At 43.9% G+C, this 22,977-nt stretch overlaps 1 protein-coding gene across 9 annotated transcripts in view; it reads right to left on the bottom strand.

The window, feature by feature from the left end:
• The window catches only part of Prp40 (pre-mRNA processing factor 40), a 209,078-nt gene that overhangs the window by 84,293 nt on the left and 101,808 nt on the right, over positions 1-22,977 (bottom strand). For all 9 annotated transcript variants that reach the window (XM_045746697.2, XM_069329762.1, XM_069329781.1 and 6 more), the window contains one exon: positions 15,347-15,444. In XM_045746697.2, coding sequence (XP_045602653.1) covers positions 15,347-15,444 — 98 coding nt within the window. The remainder of the gene's footprint in view (positions 1-15,346; positions 15,445-22,977) is intronic.

Genomic DNA, 22,977 nt, shown 5'->3' with positions numbered 1-22,977 from the left:
TACCAACCGAGGAGAAGACAGAGCACGCTGACCAGAGACCAGGATGGTGCAAGCGGCGCACGAACAGGCCGGAGGTGAAATGACGCACAAGACAGCTGACTAACGGTGCAGAAGCAACACCAAGACCGAAAGCAAGCTGAAGCGGCTCCGCCTGCGCCGCACGAAAAGAGGCGACAGTATGTGGCAAGACGACGGCCCCCAACCCCCACTAGAAAACCAAGCCGAGAGTAAACCAAGCCAACAAGAAGGACCCACCGAAGAAGGGACAGGAAAAGGAAGGACCGCCAAAATACCCCATACTGCCGCCAAGAAGCACGCAGGTGGGACACCTACCACGAAGCCACCCGACCACCAACCGGAGGCGAGACCACGAGGCAGAACATAAGCAGCCCCGACAAGGCCCCCCCGAGCCCAGGAAAAAGGCGGAGCCGCGAGAAGATCTCGGGCGCGACCACCGAAACCCAGGCGGCACAAGGAGATGGAACGTCTGCCGAACAGAAAAACTCCGAAGCATGCAAGCCCGCCAGGAGTTCAGAAACGACGGGTCCGACGCGAGACATCGCAAGAACCCCCCCAAAAAAAATAAAACAACAACAACAACCGGCAGGGCAAGCTAGGAAAACCAAAGAAGGCGGAAGGGTCGCCGCCAGAACAGGACCCGAACCAAGGGGCCCGAACAACTGCAACAGACCGAAACAAAGAAGCACATCACAGGACACAGGCTGACCAACGCCTAAGAACACACGCAGAACATTCCTGCTGCAGAAGAGGCAGGAAGAAAGAGCAGAAGCACAAAAAAAAAAAAAAAAACAGGAGAACAACCAGGGGTGGACAATCAGGCAGGGACAAAAACCCCACGCAATCCCCAGGCACAAAACGGCAGCAAAGCGCCACTCCACAACCGGACACAGGAACAAGGACACGCCACCGTGAAACACGGTACCAATGCTCACGTGCAGCAGCAGCAGCAACAGGCACCACTGCAACATGCAACATGTAAATAGCAACTCCCCTCTGCAAAGGCAGAGAACGGAGCAGGCAGACCCCAGACAGGGCCAACGGAGACACGACAAAACCCTGCAGGCCCAGAAACCTGCACCAGGCGACCGACGGCGGAGAAACCCCGCTCGATACCTGCTGGATGAGGTACTGGGAGCTCTTTTACACCTCAAGCCCGGCCCAAGGTCAGGCCAGACCGGCCAGAGGATGGCCCACCAGGCAGCTGCTAGGAGCAGTCCACCGGCCCACATACCCCCACAACCAGGACGGGCCGGAACTGCCATACGAAAACAGGCCAGTGCGCCCTGGAAGTCCACGGACGAACCAGCAAGAAGGCTTATGCTCGCAAGTAGGTCGTGTAACAAGCACAGACCACTGATGGTAATACAGTGTTCCCCAAAAGTGCCAATAGCACCACTGCACTCCACTGGTACTATCCCGCAAGTTCTACCAGATAGGCGGGACCCAAGAGCCAGAGCTCAAATCCTGCAAGCACAGCCAGGAGCCTCACCAGGTGAGTACAGAACCAACCCTACAACCCCCACACCTCACAACATTAAAAAAGGAGGGTCCCCTGAACGACTGTAGCATGGGTTGGACATGCACAGGAGGGGGACAGGAAGGGGTGATAAAGGGACAGTCACTGGTGTGCGAACGGTCTCAGTTGTACAAAATTATACCTAAATAAAGACAGGTATATGAACACCGCCGCATCCAGCGCCCGGCCAAAAGACGCCAGACCGCAGAAACTCACCTGGCGAATGGTGGCTCGAACTTGACACGACTCAACCGTGCCCAGAAGAACTTGGGAGCACCGCCAGGTGAAGACGCCAGAGCCGGACCCGCAGGAGAACAGGGAGAGGCGAAGGAGGCGGTCCACACCCATGACACAGAAAACCGCGGTGTCCTCCCCACAACTGGGAACCAGGACACCCCTGGCGCAAAGGGGCACATACCGCAGCCAGGGAGAAGAACGAGAGGCGAAGCACTGTAGCAAAAAAGGGCGCAAAACCCCAGCACTGAACCATCGCCCAGACCAAAACAAACTCCACGGCGCATGCGCATAACACGCTGGCCGAACCGCACACCCTCCCTGCGGGAAGGCGCCAGCCAGGACTATTGCACGAGAAAAAGAGCCAAAAGAGGAAGCAGGAACAAGAAAACCGGCCAAAGAAGCAAAGAGCCCAAAAAAAGGGAACCCAAACGGGCGACAAGTAGCCCAAACGGGCGACAAGTAGCCCAAACGGCCGACAAGTAGCCCAACCGGGCGACAAGTAGCCCAACCGGGCGACAAGTAGCCCAACAGGGCGACAAGTAGCCCAACAGGGCGACAAGTAGCCCAACAGGGCGACAAGTAGCCCAACAGGGCGACAAGTAGCCCAACAGGGCGACAAGTACTAGGAGCCGACAGACGTTCCAATAATGCGGGAAGTAGCGAAAAACCTTCCCGTACCCTCGAGAACACAGAAGCCAACACTAGTCCCGAAGGCACACGAAGGCGCAGGCGCACCCGAGATCAAAAGTCACGCAGAACCCCATCGAACGGGGAAACATGACAAAAACACCGTCCCAAAAAGCGGGGGAGGAAACATCCACCCACAGGACGGAACCAACCGACTCAAAGGCCAAGGAACCGAGCCCGGGGAGGGGCCGACGTCCAACAGCACGTACGGCGAGTGGGGAGGAAAAACCCCACTCCGCGTAACCACAAGCCCCGCCTAGAGGGGGATAAAACCCCCCACGGGGTCTAACGGGGCCAAGGCCCCCCAAGTCAGCCCCTCCCCAGCCCCGGGAACCTACACGACAGGCCCCGGGGCCGAGCCGTTCCCCCAAAGCCCCGGCCGTACCAGAAAACCGGGGCAGCCGTGAAAACACTAAGGAAGGGAGCCCACTGGCAGACTCATACAACACGGCTGGAGGAACAGGCCCAAATGCCCCCGTCACTACCCCGGAAGGGGAATTCCCCGAGACTGCCCGAGTCTCAACACCACCAAACACCCCGCCCTGAACCTACAGACGGTAAGGAACCGGATGCAGGCAGGAAGGGTGAACCAGGGGAAAAACGAAATACAACGGGGCAGCCCCGGGGCTCCCGGGGAGGAAACCACGAGAACGTTGCCACCACCAAGGCTCAAGTGCAACGCCCCTGCTGCCCGCACCCGCTTTGTTAGCACAACTGGGTAACCGAGCCACAACGAGCAACCAAACTCGCAGGACACCGGGTCGAAGGTGTCACCGACCCCACAGGCAGCAGACGGAGGCAAAACAGAGAGTCACCCAGAGACAAAAGGTGAGAGCAACCCTCAAACTCGCTGGAAGCGAGGGGGGGGCTCTGGGGTCACATCCATCGGACCCGCGCGCCCCCAGGGGTTTCCCAGGGTCCCGAGCGTTTACTTTAAGAGGACTCGCGCTCAGGTAATCCCAGGCAGGGTACTGCTAACCGGCACCCAAGCTACCAAACAACTTTCTAAGAGCTGAACCCCCGGGACGTGTACACTCACGGGGACCTAGCAGGGGGTACCACCAGAAATACTCAGAACACAAGGGACACAAGGGGCAAGAACGAAGGCAGACCCCCCCACCAGGTATATAAACAAAAGAAAAAGAAAACCCCGCAAGAGGACAGCGTACCCAAGCGGAACAGAGCCGGCCGCTATGATTGGTAAAGACAAGCTGCACAGTACCCCGCGCCCCACCAGTGCAAACACTGCCCCTTACTCTAAGGCGAACAAGGGAGACAGAACACCCGAGCACACAAAGAGCGGCCGAAAACCAAGCGGTAAACGGCCAAGCAGGGGCAGGACCCAAGGAACTTGTGGAAGGTGGCCCCAAGCCCCAAGGGCAGTACTTACAGGGCACCTAGGGAAGGGAACCCTAGGCGCATGCAGCCCGAGTACTGAAGAATCACACCCGGCTCACGCACCACCTAGAAAACAGACACCACACTCTAGGTACAGTGCTGAAACAACCACTGGAGCCGGAGCACATAACCATTGCCTATAGCATCAGCCGAAGAACTGATGGGTGGATAGCCGGCGTGGGAGGTCTGGGGCTCCCCCTTCCCCCTCCCGGGGAGGGGGGAGCTGCGCAGACAGCGGCGCGGTGACGTATGACGTCATACTAGTTTCCGTGTTTTCTGTTGAAGAGTTCTATTCACTAGTTCGGCTTAGGTAGCAATTTTCACCAGAATAGGGGTTTGTTTTGGAATGCTTACCTTTCTGGATGCTTGACCCGGTCGATGGCAGACATAGAATGCTTCCAACCACACGGGGGTTTCTATAGGCCATTGCTCCCCTTGCCTCTCTGAGGGGGCCAGGTTCTGGCTCGTGGTCCCCGGTAGGCCCTAGAACTCCATACACATGACTGATGCCAAAGTCTGACATTAGCATATCAGCCGGTAAAGCTCCGGGGAGCCGACGGGGCTCCCCCCAGAAAAAATGAAAAAATTGAAAAGAAAAATACAAAAAGGTTGGTTCAATGGATGTCAGGTAGACTGCTCCATTTTCTATATAAAAAAAAATTTAAAAATAAAAAAAAAAATTGAAAAAATAAAAAGAGAAAAACAATCACTGCCTGATGTTATGAAAAAGGGGAACTTCCCTTCCAAACACTAACTCCTCTCCTCCACCCCGCCGCCCCCCCCCCCCATCACAGTCTTCCATATGCCAACAAAAGTCATCAATAAAGGTAAGCAATAACTTGTACTGTACATACTTTAGTACTAAAGATTTGGGTGAATTAGGTATAAAATTTACTTTGAAGTTAATTTTTTGGGGAGTGTGGAACGGATTAATTCAATTCCCATTATTTCTTATGGGAAAATTTGTTTCAACTTACAATATTTCGACTTATGATATGTTTCTGGGAACTGATTACCATCGTAAGTCGAGGCCGCACTGTATATGGAGCACCACTTAACAAATGGAATTTAATGTGAATAAATGCCATGTTATGGAATGTGGAATAAGAGAACATTGACCCAACACAACCTATAAATTATATGAGAAATCTTTAAAGAATTCTGATAAAGAAGGAGATCTTGGGGTGGTTCTAGATAGAAATCTATCACATGAGGACCACATAAAGAACGTCGTGCAAAGAGCCTATGCAACACTTTCTAACTTCCGAATTGCTTTTAAATACAGGAATGGCAAAATACTAAAGAAACTGTTCATGACTTATTAGACCAAAGCTGGATTTACAGTGGTTGTATGGTGCCCACATCTTAAGAAGCATATCTTAACCCTTAAAGTGCGCATCACTTCATATGAAGTGTAAATCGTTTTACCAGTCAACTGCGCTTCACTTCATATGAAGTGTATGGGTACCGCGCACGATTTGAATGGCCCGCGGTGTAGCTGGGGGTCCCATACGCTGCCCAGGGGCTCTAGTAAACAGCGGCCATTTTGAAAAAAAATCCAGCTCACGCTCCGATGGCATGGGAGGCCTCAGTTTAGCGAGAGTCACCATGGCGAGCGCACGGTCAAACGCCTCACGAGCACGCATCACTCAGTCCCTCACCCCAGAGCAAATAGCCCACGAATTATTCTCTGAAGGTGAAGAAAGTGTGTTTGACGATTCAGACAACGATGAGGATTATACACAGTTGTCGGGAGATAGTAGCAGCAGCAGTGAAAGTGAGAATGACCGCCATGCCATGGCGAGGCCTATACGCTCTCCCATGCCTCCTCGCCCATTTTCTACCCCAATTCTACCACGACCTCACAGTTCCTGTGGATATTTTCTGTTTGAGGGTGACGAGTCAGAGGGAGGTGACTCCTTTTCTGGGTTTAGTGACTCAGATCAAAGTTTTATTGAGCCTGTGGCTGGTACCAGTGGTGTAACTGGGCGAGAAATTGTCGCGTCAGCAGCATCTCGCCCAGCCAAGCGCCACCGCATGGCACCACATGAGACACCAAGACCCTCGTGTTCACGTGCACCCACCTCACGTGCACGTAGCCGCCGTGCTTCTCGCAGACGGTATTCAGCTCCTGGTCGCCGGTATGCATCGCTTCCTCGCCGTCTTTCCTCTGCATCTCGCAGGACGCCTGGTGTACTTGAGTGGAGTGATGGTGACGATTTTATTCCTAATATTCCTCACTTTGACGATAAAGATGTAGGGATTACAAACCTTTTCCCTAATCAAGGTGAGGACATGGCTGAGATGGAATATTTTACAGCATTCTATGATGAACCACTCATGGAATACATTGTACACCAAACGAACCTGCATGCTGCTTACCTGATTGAGAGGGAAATCACAGAATTTTCACGACTGCAGCGTTGGAAAAATACCACAGTGGCGGAAATGTATGTGTTTTTGGCACTCTGTTTGTTGATGAAGCACTGTCACAAACATGCAATAAATGACTATTGGAGCAAGGACAAGACAATACCAACACCTTTATTCGGGAAATATATGTCACGAGACAGGTTTCAGATACTCCTCAGGTGTCTACATTTTGGAAGTGTTCAGGACCGAACACCTGATGATAGACTGTGGCGAGTGAGGCACTACATGAACGATGTTATTGGAAAATTCAGAGATTTTTACGTACCAGCACAGAAGCTGGTGGTTGATGAATCTCTCATACTTTTCAAGGGACGTGTTCCATTCAAACAGTACATTCCCTCAAAACGAAACCGATTTGGCCTGAAATTTTTTGTTCTTTGTGATTGTGAGACAGGATACGTGTTACACATGATTCTGTACTCGGCTAGTGATGTAGACATTCCCGGTAACGACGAACATGGATTCTCGGGGAGTGTAGTGAAGACCATCATGGCTCCGTGGATGAACAAGGGACACATTTTATACACAGATAATTACTATACAAGTCCCTTGCTAGCTCGGTTCTTGCTAGAAAATAGAACCAGATTGGTTGGTACAGTAAAGCCACAACGAAGGGAAATGCCTGTGTTTGACAACGACATTGCAGTTGGTGAGTGTCAGAGAAGGAAAAGTGATAACATTCTGTCAGTTCGGTGGAAAGACAAAAGAGAGGTGAACTTGTTGACAACAATTCATGATGGAACAATGGTGAACAGTGGGAAAGTGAGCCATAAAACAAACGCACCACTATATAAGCCAGACTGTGTTTTAGACTATAATATCAACATGCGGTTGATTGATAAATCAGACATGATGATTGGCACTGCAGAGTGTGTGCGGAAGACATGTAGGTGGACGAAAAAAGTGTTCTTCCATCTTGTGGACATGAGCATGCTGAACTGTTTCAACATGTACCTTGTGAGAACTGGACGTAAGCCCACTTTCCGTGACTTTGTATTTGATGCTGCAATACAGTTATTAGGAAAGTTTGCAAAAGATGTCCCAGGTATTCAGCGGCCCATCATAAACCCACTGTTGCAGCATGCTGGTACTCCACGCCTCGCTCACACTGAAGGCTTCCTAGCACACAAACTTAAGTATTTGCCACCTGGTGTGAAGCGTGCAATAGCCCAACGTGATTGCTTGGTGTGTAAAACAACGACACGTAGAGACAAGAAACGGAAGCTTGTGCAAACATGGTGTGAAACGTGTGGTATCCCATTATGTGCTGTCGACTGCTTCAATGACTACCACAGTCTAGAAATCTTCTAAGTGTGCTTCAAAGTGTGTATAGCGTGTGCGAGTGTGTAAATATGTAAACATATAAGCAGAACATATAATATAATAGACTGTAATGACATATTATATTGCCGTAATTGAAAACATTTGTGTGCGCCTGTGTATACTCAAATATGCAACAATTATTGATACAAAATATGTTCAAACAGTATTTGAAACACAATTAGTGAAAAAAAATTAGATAAAATGCGCTTAGACATTGTAAATAAATAGCGCGAAAATATATTTGTGGCAACTCTGGCTGTTTGAGGACCGCGCGCAACATCTCCCGGGCGTGTACTGCATGAGCGACCATGCAGATTGTGACGTCATCGCAGAGCTTCTCGGCTCTATTGCAACAAAAGTAAGTACAATAGAATTTTTTTTTTATTTTTCCCGTGATCAGTGAACAGAACTTAACAGATTAGCAAAAAAAAAAAATTTTTTTTTTTTTCAAAATGACATGCGCCTGTGTGGATAGCAGGATATTAGACCCCGAGCATGTTAAGGGTTAAGGAGGGAGGAGGGGAGGATTTTCACAACAACAATAGAATAAGCACAACTAAATAAACAAGCTTACAAGCATGCATGGACACATGCTCGGGGGGTTCACGGGCCTGAGCTCACTCTCAGCGAATGAAAATGAACACATCAGAAATTTTGCTTTTGCAAACAGAGTGATAAACAAAACAAGTGAGGTGGTGGTGGAGGCCAAAACCATCAGTAGTTTGAAAGCGTTATATGACAAAGAGTACGGGGAAGATGGGACACCACAAGCATAGCTCTCATCTTGTAACTACACTCACACACACACACATATATACAGCGTACAGAGGTGTTTAGAGATGAAGTGGAAAATATGCTAAAGAAGTTCAGTAAGAATAAAGCAGTTGGCCCAGATGGAGTTTCACCATGGGTTCTGAGAGAATGTGCATCTGAGCTCAGCATTCCACTTCACCTGATCTTTCAGGCATCCCTGTGTACAGAAGTTGTAGCAGACGTGTGGAAACAGGCTAACATAGTTCCAATCTACAAAAGTGGCAGCAGGGAAGACCCCCTCAATTATAGACCTGTATCATTGACTAGTGTAATAGTGAAAGTACTGGAAAAACTAATCAAAACTAAATGGGTAGAACACCTGGAGAGAAATGATATAATATCAGACAGACAGTATGGTTTTCGATCTGGAAGATCCTGTGTATCGAATTTACTCAGTTTCTATGATTGAGCCACAGAGATTTTACAGGAAAGAGGTGGTTTGGTTGACTGCATCTATCTGGACCTAAAAAAGGCTTTCGACAGAGTTCCACATAAGAGGTTGTTCTGGAAACTGGAAAATATTGGAGGGGTGACAGGTAAGCTTCTAACATGGATGAAAAATTTCCTGACTAACAGAAAAATGAGGGCAGTGATCAGAGGCAATGTATTGGACTGGAGAAATGTCACAAGTGGAGTACCACAGGGTTCAGTTCTTGCACCAGTGATGTTTATTGTCTACATAAATGATCTACCAGTTGGTATATAAAATTATATGAACATGTTTGCTGATGATGCTAAGATAATAGGAAGGATAAGAAACTTAGATGATTGTCATGCCCTTCAAGATGACCTGGACAAAATAAGTATATGGAGCACCACTTGGCAAATGGAATTTAATGTTAATAAATGCCATGCTATGGAATGTGGAATAGGAGAACATAGACCCCACACAACCTATATATTATGTGAGAAATCTTTAAAGAATTCTGATAAAGAAAGAGATCTAGGGGTGGTTCTAGATAGAAAACTATCACCTGAGGACCAAATAAAGAACGTTGTGCGAGGAGCCTATGCTACGCTTTCTAACTTCAGAATTGCTTTTAAATACATGGATGGCGATATACTAAAGAAATTGTTCACGACTTTAGTTAGGCCAAAGCTAGAATATGCAGCGCGGTTGTGTGATGCCCATATTTTAAGAAGCACATCAACAAACTGGAAAAAGTGCAAAGACATGCTACTAAGTGGCTCCCAGAACTGAAGGGCAAGGAGCTATGAGGAGAGGTTAGAGGCATTAAATATGCCTCTAACTGGCATGTGTCTGGGACCCACGTTTCCCCTCCCGGGGAGGAGGAAGTTGCGCAGACAGTAGAGCGGTGGCTGTGGTGGCGTCATGCTTGTTTACTTATTTTCTGTTTTGGGAGTTCTGTTTGCTCGTTCAGAATTCGGTTTGCAATGTTTATCCAGCTAGGAGCTGGTAGGGAGCCGGTTGGCTGAGTGGACAGCACACTGGACTTGTTATCCTGTGGTCCCGGGTTCGATCCCAGGCGCCGGCGAGAAACAATGAGCAGAGTTTCTTTCACCCTATGCCCCTGTTACCTAGCAGTAAAATAGGTACCTGGGTGTTAGTCAGCTGTCACGGGCTGCTTCCTGGGGGTAGAGGCCTGGTCGAGGACCGGGCCGCGGGGACACTAAAGCCCCGAAATCATCTCAAGATAACCTCAAGATAGCTGTGGTTTGTTTTGGGATTCCTACCATTCTGGGTGCCTGACCTAGTAGATGGCAGACATAGACTGTTTTTAACAACATGGGCATTTCTATAGGCCATTGCTCCTCATGCCTCTCTGATGGGGGGTCAGGTTCTGGCTCTGGCTTGTGGTCCCCTGTAGGCTAAGAACTCCATCAACTGTTTCTACGGTCTAATATATACCTGCTTGATGGGGTTCTGGGAGTTCTACTCCCCAAGCTCAGCCTGAGGCCAGGCTTGACAAATACATATATACACATCAGCCCGGTATAGCTCCGGGAAGCCGGAGGGACTCTCCACGGAAAATATATGGAATTTGATGAAGGTTCGTAGCGGATGATGATGCTTACCAGTGTTTGACACAACCAAGAGAAATTCATGTCCATTCGTGGTACTTACTGTATTGCAAATTTATTTTAAAAAGTTTTAAAATATGTAATTACAGAATGATGTAAAAATGTTTTTTATAGCAAAATACTGCACTGTATCACTAAATTCTGCGGCCATAGTAACCAAGACCAGCCTATGTTACACAAGGTAACAAATTAAGGTTTTATTATAAATGATATAAAAACCGGTACTTTTATTTATATGTAAACAAAATCACTCATTATATATTGTGTATCTAAAGATGTAGAAACATGTCTTGTATCATTTGTCAAAAAGAAATTCCAAGCAATTTGATGATACATAGCTAAAAATTACCAAATATTCGGCATTTTGGAATACTGTACTGTATTTACAATTCTAGATTTGATCCGGAACAACACAATCAGGTTTATGGAGATGCCACGGCAAATTTTACTATCTGGAATTCATTATAATTAACTCAGTTTTCTGCAGTCATATCACAACAAGCTATACATCTTTGTGACTTGCTTGCTTCAAAATGTTCAAGTCCAAAACCTGAAAGACTTGTTTAATCCTTTAGCTAAAGAATTATGCTCTGTAATTCTGCTGCTAAAAACAGAGCAACAACAATATATATTTTTAAGTATATAATACATGATATCACCAGATGTCATACATGACAGTTCCATACATGACATCGCCAGAATCCCCACACTCACACGAACGAGATCTAGAGGTGGTTCTGGATAGAAAACTGTCACCAGAGGAACACAAAGAACATTGTGAGGAGTGTATGTGTCGCTTCAGATTTGATATTAATTACTTGGAGGTAAAATATTAAAGAAACTGTTCATGACTTTTGCGAGACCAAAATTGGAATATACAGCAGTTGAATACTGTACTGCCCATATCTCAATAAACTGGAAAAGGTACAAGGGACCTTATAAAATGGCTTCCGGAACCGAGAAACAAGAATTACTAGGAGAGGCTAGAGGCATTAAATATGCCAAAACTAGTAGATAGAAGAAAAAGAGGTGATATGATCACTGCTTACAAAATAATAACAGGAATCAACCAAACTGACAAGAGGAATTCCTGAAATCAGCAACTTCAAGAACAAGAGGACACAGATTCAAGCTAAAGAAACAGAGATGACAAAAAAATATTAGAAAGTTTTGTTTTACCAACAGTGGAACAAGTTAAGACTTTGTGCAGCCCGGCAGGTCACCTGCAGCGCACCGCAAGGTAGGCAGCACATAGCCTCTGAGTGCACAACCCCACTCGAATGTTTATATTCTTTACAATATTCTCACCTCAATTTCCGTGTTACGTGGTTCATTTTGGTATCAAATTGTTATCAACAGAATGCTCTAACAGAATTTATGAATACTTGTACAAGGTAAAATAGAACAACAACATTACCAATACCATAAGATAAAGTACATCGTCATGTTAAAAAAATAAATAAATAAAAAAAACATCATTGCTTACAGTCGTTACTGATTCCCGATATTATGTGTTACACTCTATCATTTGTTTTTGTGTTGTTTCGTGTTTATAAAGGCAGTGATAAAAAATACCCGAGGTAAAACAACTGGAATGGACACACGTTTCAACTCGAGGGTCAGTCACGAGACTGACCACGAGAGTGGTCACGAAAACAATTAGGTACCCGTGTGGGTGGCCACCCATGCAGCGGTGTCATGATGCTGCATGGGTGGCCACCCATGCAGCAGTGTCATGATGCTGCATGGGTGGCCACCCATGCAGCAGTGTCATGATGCTGCATGGGTGGCCACCCATGCGGCAGTGTCATGATGCTGCATGGGTGGCCACCCATGCAGCAGTGTCATGATGCTGCATGGGTGGCCACCCATGCAGCAGTGTCATGATGCTGCGTGGGTGGCCACCCATGCAGCAGTGTCATGATGCCGTGTGGGTGGCCACCCATGCAGCAGTGTCATGATGCTGCATGGGTGGCCACCCATGCAGCAGTGTCATGATGCTGCATGGGTGGCCACCCATGCAGCGGTGTCATGATGCCGTGTGGGTGGCCACCCATGCAGCAGTGTCATGATGCCGTGTGGGTGGCCACCCATGCAGCAGTGTCATGATGCCGTGTGGGTGACCACCCATGCAGCGGTGTCAAGATGCCAAATAGTGTATACAGAGAATGGGGAGACACTGGCAAACATTTTAAAACAAGTCCCATAACAATCGGATAATAACTGGAATTTTTCCAAATATTTTAATTGTTGATGGCGTTAATGTTATGCTGTACCCTACTTGTATTGTTTTAATGACTCTGAGGACATCATCACAATGTCAAAATGTTAAGTGAGGTAGTGGTGGTGGTGGCTAAAACTGGCAGTAGTTTCAGTGTTATATGACAAAGAGCACTGGGAAGATTGGACACCACAAGCATACAGGAATATGTATCCTGTAACTACAGTTATGTAATTACACACCTGGTGAAGTGTACTCACCTCAATTAGGTGAGTACACATGCTAATTATAATGAGAGAATGTGCAATTGAGCTAAGCGTTCCACTTCAACTGATATTCCAGACATATTTGTCAACAGGAATCTTAGCAGATATGTGGGGAAAAGGCAAGCATAGTTCCAATCTACAGAAGTGATAGCAGAGAAAACCCTCTAAATTATAGACATGTATCATTAACACGCATTGACATCATCAAAACACTAGAGAAAATAGTTAAAACCAAATGGGTAGAACACCTGAAGAGTAATGATACAATAACGGACAGACAGCATGGTTTTTGAACAGGATGATCCTGTGTAACAAATCTACCGTACCTAATTTTTATGAAAGAACCACAGAGATGCTACAGGAAAGACATGGTTGGGCTGACTGTGTATCAGAACCTAAAAAAGGCTTTTGACAAAGTCCCACACAAGAGGTTGTTTGGGAAACTGGAACATGCAGGAGGGGTGACAGGTGCTCTGCTGACATGGATGAAAATTTGTCTTAATGACAGAAAGATGAGGGCAGTAATTAACAGCAATGTATCTGACAGGAGTACCACTGGGTTCAGTTCTTGCACCAGTAATGTTACTCGTCTACATAAATGATTAACCAAAAGGAATACAGAATTATATGTACACGTTTGTTTACGATGCTAGGATACTGGGGAAGATAGGAAACCTAGACGATTATGATGCCCTTCAAATAGATCCAGATAAAATAAGTAATTGGAACACTATGTGGCAAATGGAATTCAATGTGAATAAATGCCATGTTATGGAATGTGAAATAAGATAAAACAGACCACACACAATGTATAAATTTAGTGGAAAGGACTTAAAGAAGTGTAACAAAGAAAGATAGCTAGGAGTGGTTCTGGAGAGTAGACTGTCACAAGAGAAACACAAAGAACATTGTGTGAGGAGCATATGCTGCACCTTCCAACTTCAGGATCACTTTTAATTACATGGCTGCTGAAATACTAAAGAAACTGTTCATGACTTTTGTGAGACCAAAATTGGAATATGCAGCAGTTGTATGGTGCACATATCTGAAGAAGCATATCAATTAACTGGAAAAGGTACAAATGCATGCTTCAAAATAGGTTCCAGAACTGAAAAACAAGAGTTATGGAGAGAGGGAGAGGCTAGAGGTGTTAAATATGCCAAAACTAGAATATAGAAGAAAAAGAGGTGATATAATCACCACTTAAAAATAATGACCGGAATCGACCAAACTGACAAAGAGGAATTCTTGAAACTGGCAACCTCTAGAACCTCAACCTCAATGTCATAGTTTTAAGCTAAGGAAACAAAGGTGCACAAAAATGTATTAAAAAATTTTCTTTTGCAAATAGTAGTAGACAGCTGGAACAAGTTAAATGATAAAGTGGTGGAAGCCAAAACGGTCAATAGTTTCAGTGTGTTATATGAGTGTGTGCTGGGAAGATGTGACACCACGAGCGGAGCTCTCATCCGGTAACAACACTTAGGTAATTACACAGGAGCACAAGTTTGTAAGTAAGATTATAACTGAAAAGTGAAGAAAGCAATGTGTGGCGTGGTCTGGGTGTGCATGAAACACCACAAACTCTTCACAAGTGACCTCAAAGACAATAGTGGCAGTTCTACAATGCATTTTCATTGATACTTTGAAGATTTTACATATTTTTTGCAATCACATTTTCCTTACACTAGTACAGAACTCTTGTTGTTGATGTTATGTCAGGTTTAAAGGGTCACTGCTTATCTTTATTTTATTATTATTACTATATTTAATCATGTCCTTGTTTTAGTGCGCTTTACAAAATGGTTTATTTCTGTCACATGTGTGGCTGACATAAGAGAATATGGAACTGTTTTAGAAATTCTTGTTAAACTCAAGCTGGCACAAGTAATCATCAGAAATATATATTTTTTAAGTCATTTGTTCATCTAGTTCATTCATTCATCACATATTTCCTCAAACATTTCCCATTTACACAACTTTAAACATACAATATACACAAATACTATCAGCATATTAACTTTGTCACCTTTGTAATAAATACCCTTCACTCCACATGCTTGTCATTCACATGTCACTACTCAAGCTAATGTACACCTCAAAACTTCTCTTACTCTTTAAACTCTCACATTCTAGTCGTAAAGTTTCACTACACATCTACATTCCATGTGTGTCTACACACAACTTTTCAGTGATCACCTGATCCTCACATCTTCTACCTCTAAAGTCTTATGAGAAAACAAAGTTAAAGAATGGATAAATATTTAAAAGGAACATTAAAAGAAAATTGTTAAAAAAGATGATAAATAAAGTATATAGTTAGTGAAAATATTTTTTGTAACTGCCAGTTTAATGATCTAAATAATTCTGAATTTTCGCAAGACTTACCCGCCACGTGATCTAGAGCGAGAACGGGAGCGAGAACGATGCTTCTTTTTCTTACTGGAGCGCCTTGATCTGTATGAATCTTCACTGCTGACAGACCGCTGTAGAATAAAAAGAAATAGAATATTACATTAAGACAATATTGTAAATATATTAAAGAATATTTATAATTCTTGCTACCATAGTAAGTTTTCTCTAGGAATACATTACATTAAAAGTCATAGAATTCTATTAATCCTGTGAGGCAAGATTTGCCATCCCTGAACCTATGCTGGTGATTTGTTACAAAGTTCTTTTGCTCCAGATGTTCTACTTGTTTTTTCTCACACTCTTCTCCATTACCTTGCATGGAATGCAAGTTTTGGACACTGGCCTGTAGTTAAGTACCTCCTGTCTGTCTTCCTTCTTGTATATCAGACTACATTAGCTGTCTTCCTAATTCTTGGCAGCTCTCCTGTTACCAGTGACTTGTTATACACCATTGAGAGTGAAAGCCACAGTGCTTCTGCTCTTTCTTTTAGTATCTATGGTGAGATTTAATCCAGTTTTAGTTTTTTTTTCAAGCAGCCCCACCACATTCACCACATCCAATTCAAGCAAATGCTTCCTTACCTTCCCTATGGTCATCTAAACTCCTCCAGTGGTGTCTGGTTATATATTAGCTCTCTTAGTTCTGGAGCTATTCCTTGCTCTATTGTGAAGACCTCCTGGAATTTCTTATTGAGTTTCTCACACAACCACCTTGCCATTTGTAGTGAACCTGTCTGCCCCTATCCTCAGTTTCATTACCTGGCCTTCACTGTTATTTTCTTTCTGATGTGGCTGTGCAGCAGTTTAGGTTGGGTCTGCTTTATTTGCTGGGTCTTTGCTTTATTTGCTATGTAATTTTCGTCCTGTCATTCTGCCTCTCTTCTCACCCAGATACTCATTCTTGGCATGCTGGTATCTTTCTCTACTCTCTGGTAGCCTGGTATTTCTATAGTTTCTCCATGCCCTTTTATTTAGTAGCTTTCCCAGCTGACATCTCTGATTAACAATGGGTTCCTGATTTGCATTTTTTTTTCTTTTGAACTGGGACAAACTTGTCTGCTGCCTCCTTATACTACTGGGTGATATAGTACATCATATCTTGTGCAGCCTTTCCTGTAAGCTCTGTTACCTATGGTATATCTCTTAGGAATTGTCTTATCTCCTTGTAGTTCCCCTTTTGGTATGCCAGCTTTTGTTTTATGGTCTCTTCTTTGAGCAAATAATACCTTCTTCTACCAGCTACTCAAATATCAATAAACTGTGATCACTCATTCCCATGGGGGCTGTGAAGTTGATTTCCCTTACCGTATGTCTGAATCGTTCAAAGTAAAGACATTAATCCTTGGAATCACCACAAGGTAAGGGGTGCATTATTTAATGTAGCCTAGGGAGCCGGTCGGCCGAGCAGACAACACGCTGGACTTGTGATCCTGTGGTCCCGGGTTCGATCCTGGGCACCGGCGAGAAACAATGAGCAGAGTTTCTTTCACCCTATGCTCCTGTTACCTAGCAGTAAAATAGGTACCTGGGTGTTAGTCAGCTGTCACGGGCTGCTACCTGGGGGTGGAGGCCTGGTCGAGGACCGGGCTGCGGGGACACTAAAGCCCCGAAATCATCTCAAGATAACCTCAAGATAGCCTGTGGTGGCTCATCACCATTGTCTGCATGCCACCAGTTCAGCCCTGATGGATGCCTTAGTGGTTAAACTAGTTTCTATGATCCCTGTTCCAAGACTCGTACTTCTCAGATTGTCTTCAGTGTCATCTAAGGTAACCAGTCTGCAATCCACCCTTGGGCCCATGATGCTTAACAAATATACTGCAGGCTGCTGTTTTTTTCAAAATTGTCCTCATTGAGATAGAGTGGAGCTTTTGTGATGTCACATTCCATATTAGTGGAATGTGACTTTGCACATATTTTGGCAGTTATGCCCCTTATATGTAGAGGGAGGGTTGATCCCAAAAATTTAGATGTTTTATAGAGGGGATTCAAGCAGCAAAGGATCGTCGCACATTCTCCAGGTCAGCAATTTCTCCAGCTTTGAATGGGGTTGTTACTGTGCAACAATATTCCACTCTAGAGCACACTAGCATCTTGAAAAGTATCATTGGTATGTCATCCCTGGCTTGAAAGGTTCTTGTTATCCAATCTGAATTTTTTCTTGAATTCGTGACAACTACATTATTGGGTTCTTGAAAGGTAAGGAGTTCCAACATGATTACTCCCAGATCCTTTACGGGGCTTTTTCATTTTATAGTATTATTTGAGTGCATTTTGTGTGTGGTTAAACTTATGTCTTGTGGTTATGTGATATTATTTATATTTTTATTTCTTCGAAAGTGCAGGAGCTGGAATATCTTGTTATTATCTATGGCCCATTGGTTCATTCTTCATTAAACATCTTGTTATTATCTATGGCCCATTGGTTCATTCTTCATTAAACATCTTGTTATTATCTATGGCCCATTGGTTCATTCTTCATTAAACATCTTGTTATTATCTATGGCCCATTGAAAGACCTGATTTACATCAGATTGGGGGGTATGCTGTGCCCTCTATATTGTTTACTTTCATGAAAATCCTAGCGTCAACTGCAAAGGATGATACAATACTGTAGTTTGTATCCATGTGTATGTCTGATAAGAGTTTAAGAAAAAGTACCAGAGCAAGTATGGTAACTTGGGAGACAGCTTTTCACAGTGGATGATCTAGATTTTACTTTGTTGACAATTGCACTCCAAGTTCTGTTTGTTAGGAAGTTAATGATACATCTCCCTGCTTTCCCAGTAATTCCTTTGGAACGCATTTTGTGCGTACCAACACCATGGTCTCATCTGTCGAAAGCTTTTACAAAGTTACTTAGCAGTCTCCGTGGTGTAGTGGTAAGACACTCGCCTGGCGTTCCGCGAGCGCTATGTCATGGGTTCGTATCCTGGCCGGGGAGGATTTACTGGGCGCAATTCCTTAACTGTAGCCTCTGTTTAACGCAACAGTAAAATGTGTACTTGGATGAAAAAACGATTCTTCGCGGCAGGGGATCGTATTCCAGGGACCTGCCCGAAACGCTACGCGTACTAGTGGCTGTACAAGAATGTAACAACTCTTGTATATATCTCAAAAAAAAAAAAAAAAAAAAAAAAAAAAAGTCTGTATACTGTATATTACATCTGTTTTGTTTGTCTTTTATGGTACAGTATCTAAGGCCATGTCATTGTGATCTAGCAATTGTGAGTGTCAAGAGCGCCCAATTTTGAACCTATGTTGTCTGGGGTTATCAAGATGTTGTGAATCCATGTAATTAATGACTTTACTTCTTAGTACTCTTTCAAACACTTTGTTGATGTGTGATGTTAGAGCTATTGGTCTAAACATTTTCCATCATCTTTATTACCACCTTTGTGAAGTGGTCCTGTCTCTGCTGTTTTAAGTACGTCGGGGACAACAGCAGTATCTAAGCTCCATCTCCAAAAGAAGTTTAGGGCTTGTGATAGTGGTGTTTTACGCTTCTTGATGAATGTAGATATCCAGGAGTCTGGGCCTGGTGCAGAGTGCATGGGCATGCTGTCTATGGCTGGTTTATTCTAGGTCTTGGTTTATTCACTCTCAGATATTCGGTTTATTACTGAAATGTAATTTACCGACTTCTGTCAGTAAATCCTCTTCGATTTGAGACTGGCTGCTCAAGTCTATTGCTCATGATTGTCTGAATTTCGATTAGGTTGTGAGCTGAGTAGCATGTATTTGTAATCATTATGTCCCTAATCAGCTCATCATTGTTTGTAAAAATAAGATCTAGGGTGTTTACTTTTCAAGTTAGTTCTACTATTTGCTAACTTAAAGCAAATCTATCATACATATGGAAGAGGTACCTGGATGGGGGTTCTGGGAGTTCTACTACTCCCCAAGCCCGGCCCGGGGCCAGGTTTGACTTGTGAGAGTTTGGTCCAACAGGCTGTTGCTTGGAGCAGCCCGCAGGCCCACATATCCACCACAGCCCAGTATGGTGGGCACTTCCTGAAGAAAACTATCCAGTTTTATCTTGAAGATGTCCACATTTATTCCAACAATATTTCTTGCTGCTTGCTGGGAGGATGTTTAACAACCATGGACCTCTGATGTTTGTTTATATAGTGTTCCTTGATTGTGCCTATCCCCCCCCTGCTATTCGCTAGTTCTATTTTGTATTTCCTTCCATACTGTTCACTCCAGTATGATTTTATTTTACTATCTAGATTTGGGACCTGGCCCTCCAGTATTTTCCACCTCGAGGTTACCTTGAGGTGCTTCCGGGGCTTAATGTCCCTGCGGCCCGGTCATCGACCAGGCCTCCTGGTGGCTGGATTGGTCGACCAGGCTGTTGGACGTGGCTGCTCGCAGCCTGACGTACGAATCACAGCCTGGTTGATCAGGTATCCTTTGGAGGTGTTTATCCAGTTCTCTCTTGAACACTGTGAGGGGTCGGCCAGTTATACCTCTTGTGTGTAGTGGAAGCATGTTGAACAGTCTCGGGCCTCTGATGTTGATAGAGTTCTCTCTCTCAGAGTACCTGTTGCACCTCTGCTTTTCAAAGGGGGTATTCTGCACATCCTGCCATGCCTCCTGGTCTCATGTGATGTTATTTCTGTGTGCAGGTTGGGATCCCCTCTGCTATTTTCCACGTGTAAATTATTATGTGTCTCTCCCGCCTGCGCTCAAGGGAATACAGATTTAGGCTCTTTAGTCGGTCCCAGTAGTTTAGATGTTTTACTAAGTGGATTCTAGCAGTAAAGGATCTCTGCACGCTCTCCAGGTCAGCAATTTCTCCAGCTTAGAAAGGGGCCATCATTGTGCAGAAGTACTCCACTCTAGAGGTACTCCACGTATATATTATTTTATACCTCTCTCATCTTCTTTCTAGGGAGTACATTTGGAGAGCTTAAAAACAATCCCAAAGTTTAGGTGCTTTATCGTGTCTATGTATGCTGTTTTCTTCTCTGTATTACCTCTATTTCAGCCATCTCTCCTGCTCTGAAGGGGGGAAGAGAGTATCAAGCTGTACTCAAGACGGGACAGCACAGGTGATTTAAATAATACAACCTTTGTGATGGGATCACTGGATTTGAAGGTTTTTGTAATATACCCTAGAATCTTTCTGGCTGACACTATATTTGCTTGGTTATGCTCCTTAATGTTAGGTCATCAGACACCATTATTCAATTTCCCCATCTCCCTGGTTAAATTATTCCTTCTTTTGTAGGGATAGTCATGTCTGCTTAAGCATTTCTGTGGTTTTTTCCTTCTTCTATAGTGCCATCTGTGTTCCCTTTCTACCTTGGTCCTCTTTCTGGCTTTCCGTAAAGGAAATGTTTCAGACAGACTTTAAATGCTTCAGAAGTTAGTTGTTCTATTCCTTGTGTGGAATTTCTATTAGAACAGTTTTTCTATTGAATGTTTCTAAGTTCCCTGTTTATTTTTTCCCAGTCTATTATTTTATTATTAAAACTGAATTTATTGAATAACCCCAATAATGATTGTGTTTAGGTCTATTATGAGTATTGATGCTAGTTTGCACTTCAATGAGCTTGTGATCTGAGTATGTGGTATCTGAGATTGTAATGTCCCTTGTTATGTCTTCATTATTTGAGAAGAACATATCTAGAATATTTTCGTTCGTAGTTGGATCTACGAACCCTGTTGCACTCTGTTGGTCGAGTGTAAATTTGTCACACAATCTAAGTAGTTCTCTAATCTGTGGTTAATTATGTTCAAATAGATTTGCCAGTATAATACTATTGTTTGCTATTCTCCATCTTAGACTGGCATGTTGAAGTCTCCTAGAAAGATAATAATAGGTACAGTGTATTGAGTTTGCAAAATTATCAAGTCTATTCACTATTTTGTTTACCTGTTCTATGAATTCCCCAGCCATTGGATCTGGTAGTTTGTATTAGAATAATAACTAAGTTTATTTTCTCTATTTTTACTCCCAGTACTTCTTCCACCTTATTTGTAGAGTTAAGGAGCTCCGAGCATACAAGGTCCTCTCTAATATACAAACCTACTCCTCCATGTGACTTATTTACCCTATCACATCTATACAGATTATATTCTGGTATCCAGATCTCACTGCCCAAGAGTTCCCCCTGCATGAGTTTTTGTTAAAGCTCCAAATACTGCATTTGACTCAGTGAGGAAACCATTTATGAATGGTACTTTGTTTTTGCTCTTGTTTTTAGTCCTAGTATGTTGGCAAAGATGAATGAGGTTACTCTATTTGGGGTAATTTGACTGGGAGATTTTTCTGGCAGGTCCATTATGCGTGTGCATATAGGATTTGTTCTGACCAGTACTGATTGTTGCAGGATTGTTGCCTGTCACAGTTGAAGCTCTGTTGTGGGGGGTAATTGTATATGTGATTCTTGTATGCTAATGGGTCTTTCAGTCAGTTCCATACACTCTCTCTGTTCCACCTTTGGAAACCTTTTTCATCTGGGTATAACAAATTATTTGACTTTCCTCCAAAGCCATTTTCTTGTTAAGCCAGTCTTTATGTAGCGTTCTACGCCTTTCACGTGAAAGCACTGGCAGCTGTGGTTATAACATTTTGTGTCCTTCAGTGAGGTTCACACATGTCAGAATGGAAAACCTACATGTTGATGCAAAGCGACAATTTCCTCTCCTAAGTATATTTAGACACTTTCTGGGATGGTAGTAGCTGCATTCTAATCACTTTCTATTCCCAGAATATCTAGGTCTGCAAATGCCCTTTACCTAGAATTTGTAGACATTTGTCTTTCTGGTCTGTTTCTCTTTATCGATGTCTGTTGTGATGTCTGCACCTATCGAACTGTCAGTAATTGTCTTACACTTTTTTGTCAACTATCATCCTTATTAGAGCATATTAAATCATAGTTTACAACTTTGTGAATGTCTAGCTCAGTTTCCTCCCTGTCTAAAGCCTTGGCTCCTGTTCCATTATTGTGTGTTTCCCACTCTTCCTGGATGGCTGGTAGGCTTTCAATGAATGAAAATTTTCAGTCATGAGTCATGGCATCTAGAAAATGTTTTATTGTATGTTTTAATGTAGTTGGCAAATTATTGTTGCATACCAAGAGTAAATGTCCAGCTTTCAGGCTCATGGTACTGTTTACCTCTGTACAAGCCAAGTGAAATCTAGTCTTACATATATAACATGTAATTCTTGTTGTTTTGGTCTAAGTTTTTGTTGCAGTGTCCACATGTTCGTTTGTTTATGGCCATTTTGCCTTGTTTACTGTTGTTTGTCAATACTTTTGGAAGGGAGCTCCCCACAGTTACCAATTGTGCTATGTTTTGTGTGAATGACAAGCTCATATACTTGTTATCTAATCTTGCAATTGTGTAGTATTACAACATTCAATATGTAAGACTAATTTGTCTCTTCTCTTTCTCTAAAACACTATTTAGCTGAATGTTGCAGTATATACTGTAGATGTTGGCACCCTGGCGTTGTGTGGTTGACTTCTCCCTGGGTCAGACCATCACCACCAGTGTGAGAGTGCCAGTTTCATATTTAATGTTCACTATAATTCATTATATTTCCTTAGCCTCATTGCACACTATTATGTTCATTTTATTTGTAGTTT

This window comes from Procambarus clarkii, chromosome 3, assembly GCF_040958095.1.
Source record: "Procambarus clarkii isolate CNS0578487 chromosome 3, FALCON_Pclarkii_2.0, whole genome shotgun sequence".
NCBI lineage: Eukaryota > Metazoa > Arthropoda > Malacostraca > Decapoda > Cambaridae > Procambarus > Procambarus clarkii.
The sequence above is the reverse complement of the archived record's forward strand: the minus strand, read 5'-3'. Positions and strand labels throughout refer to the sequence as shown.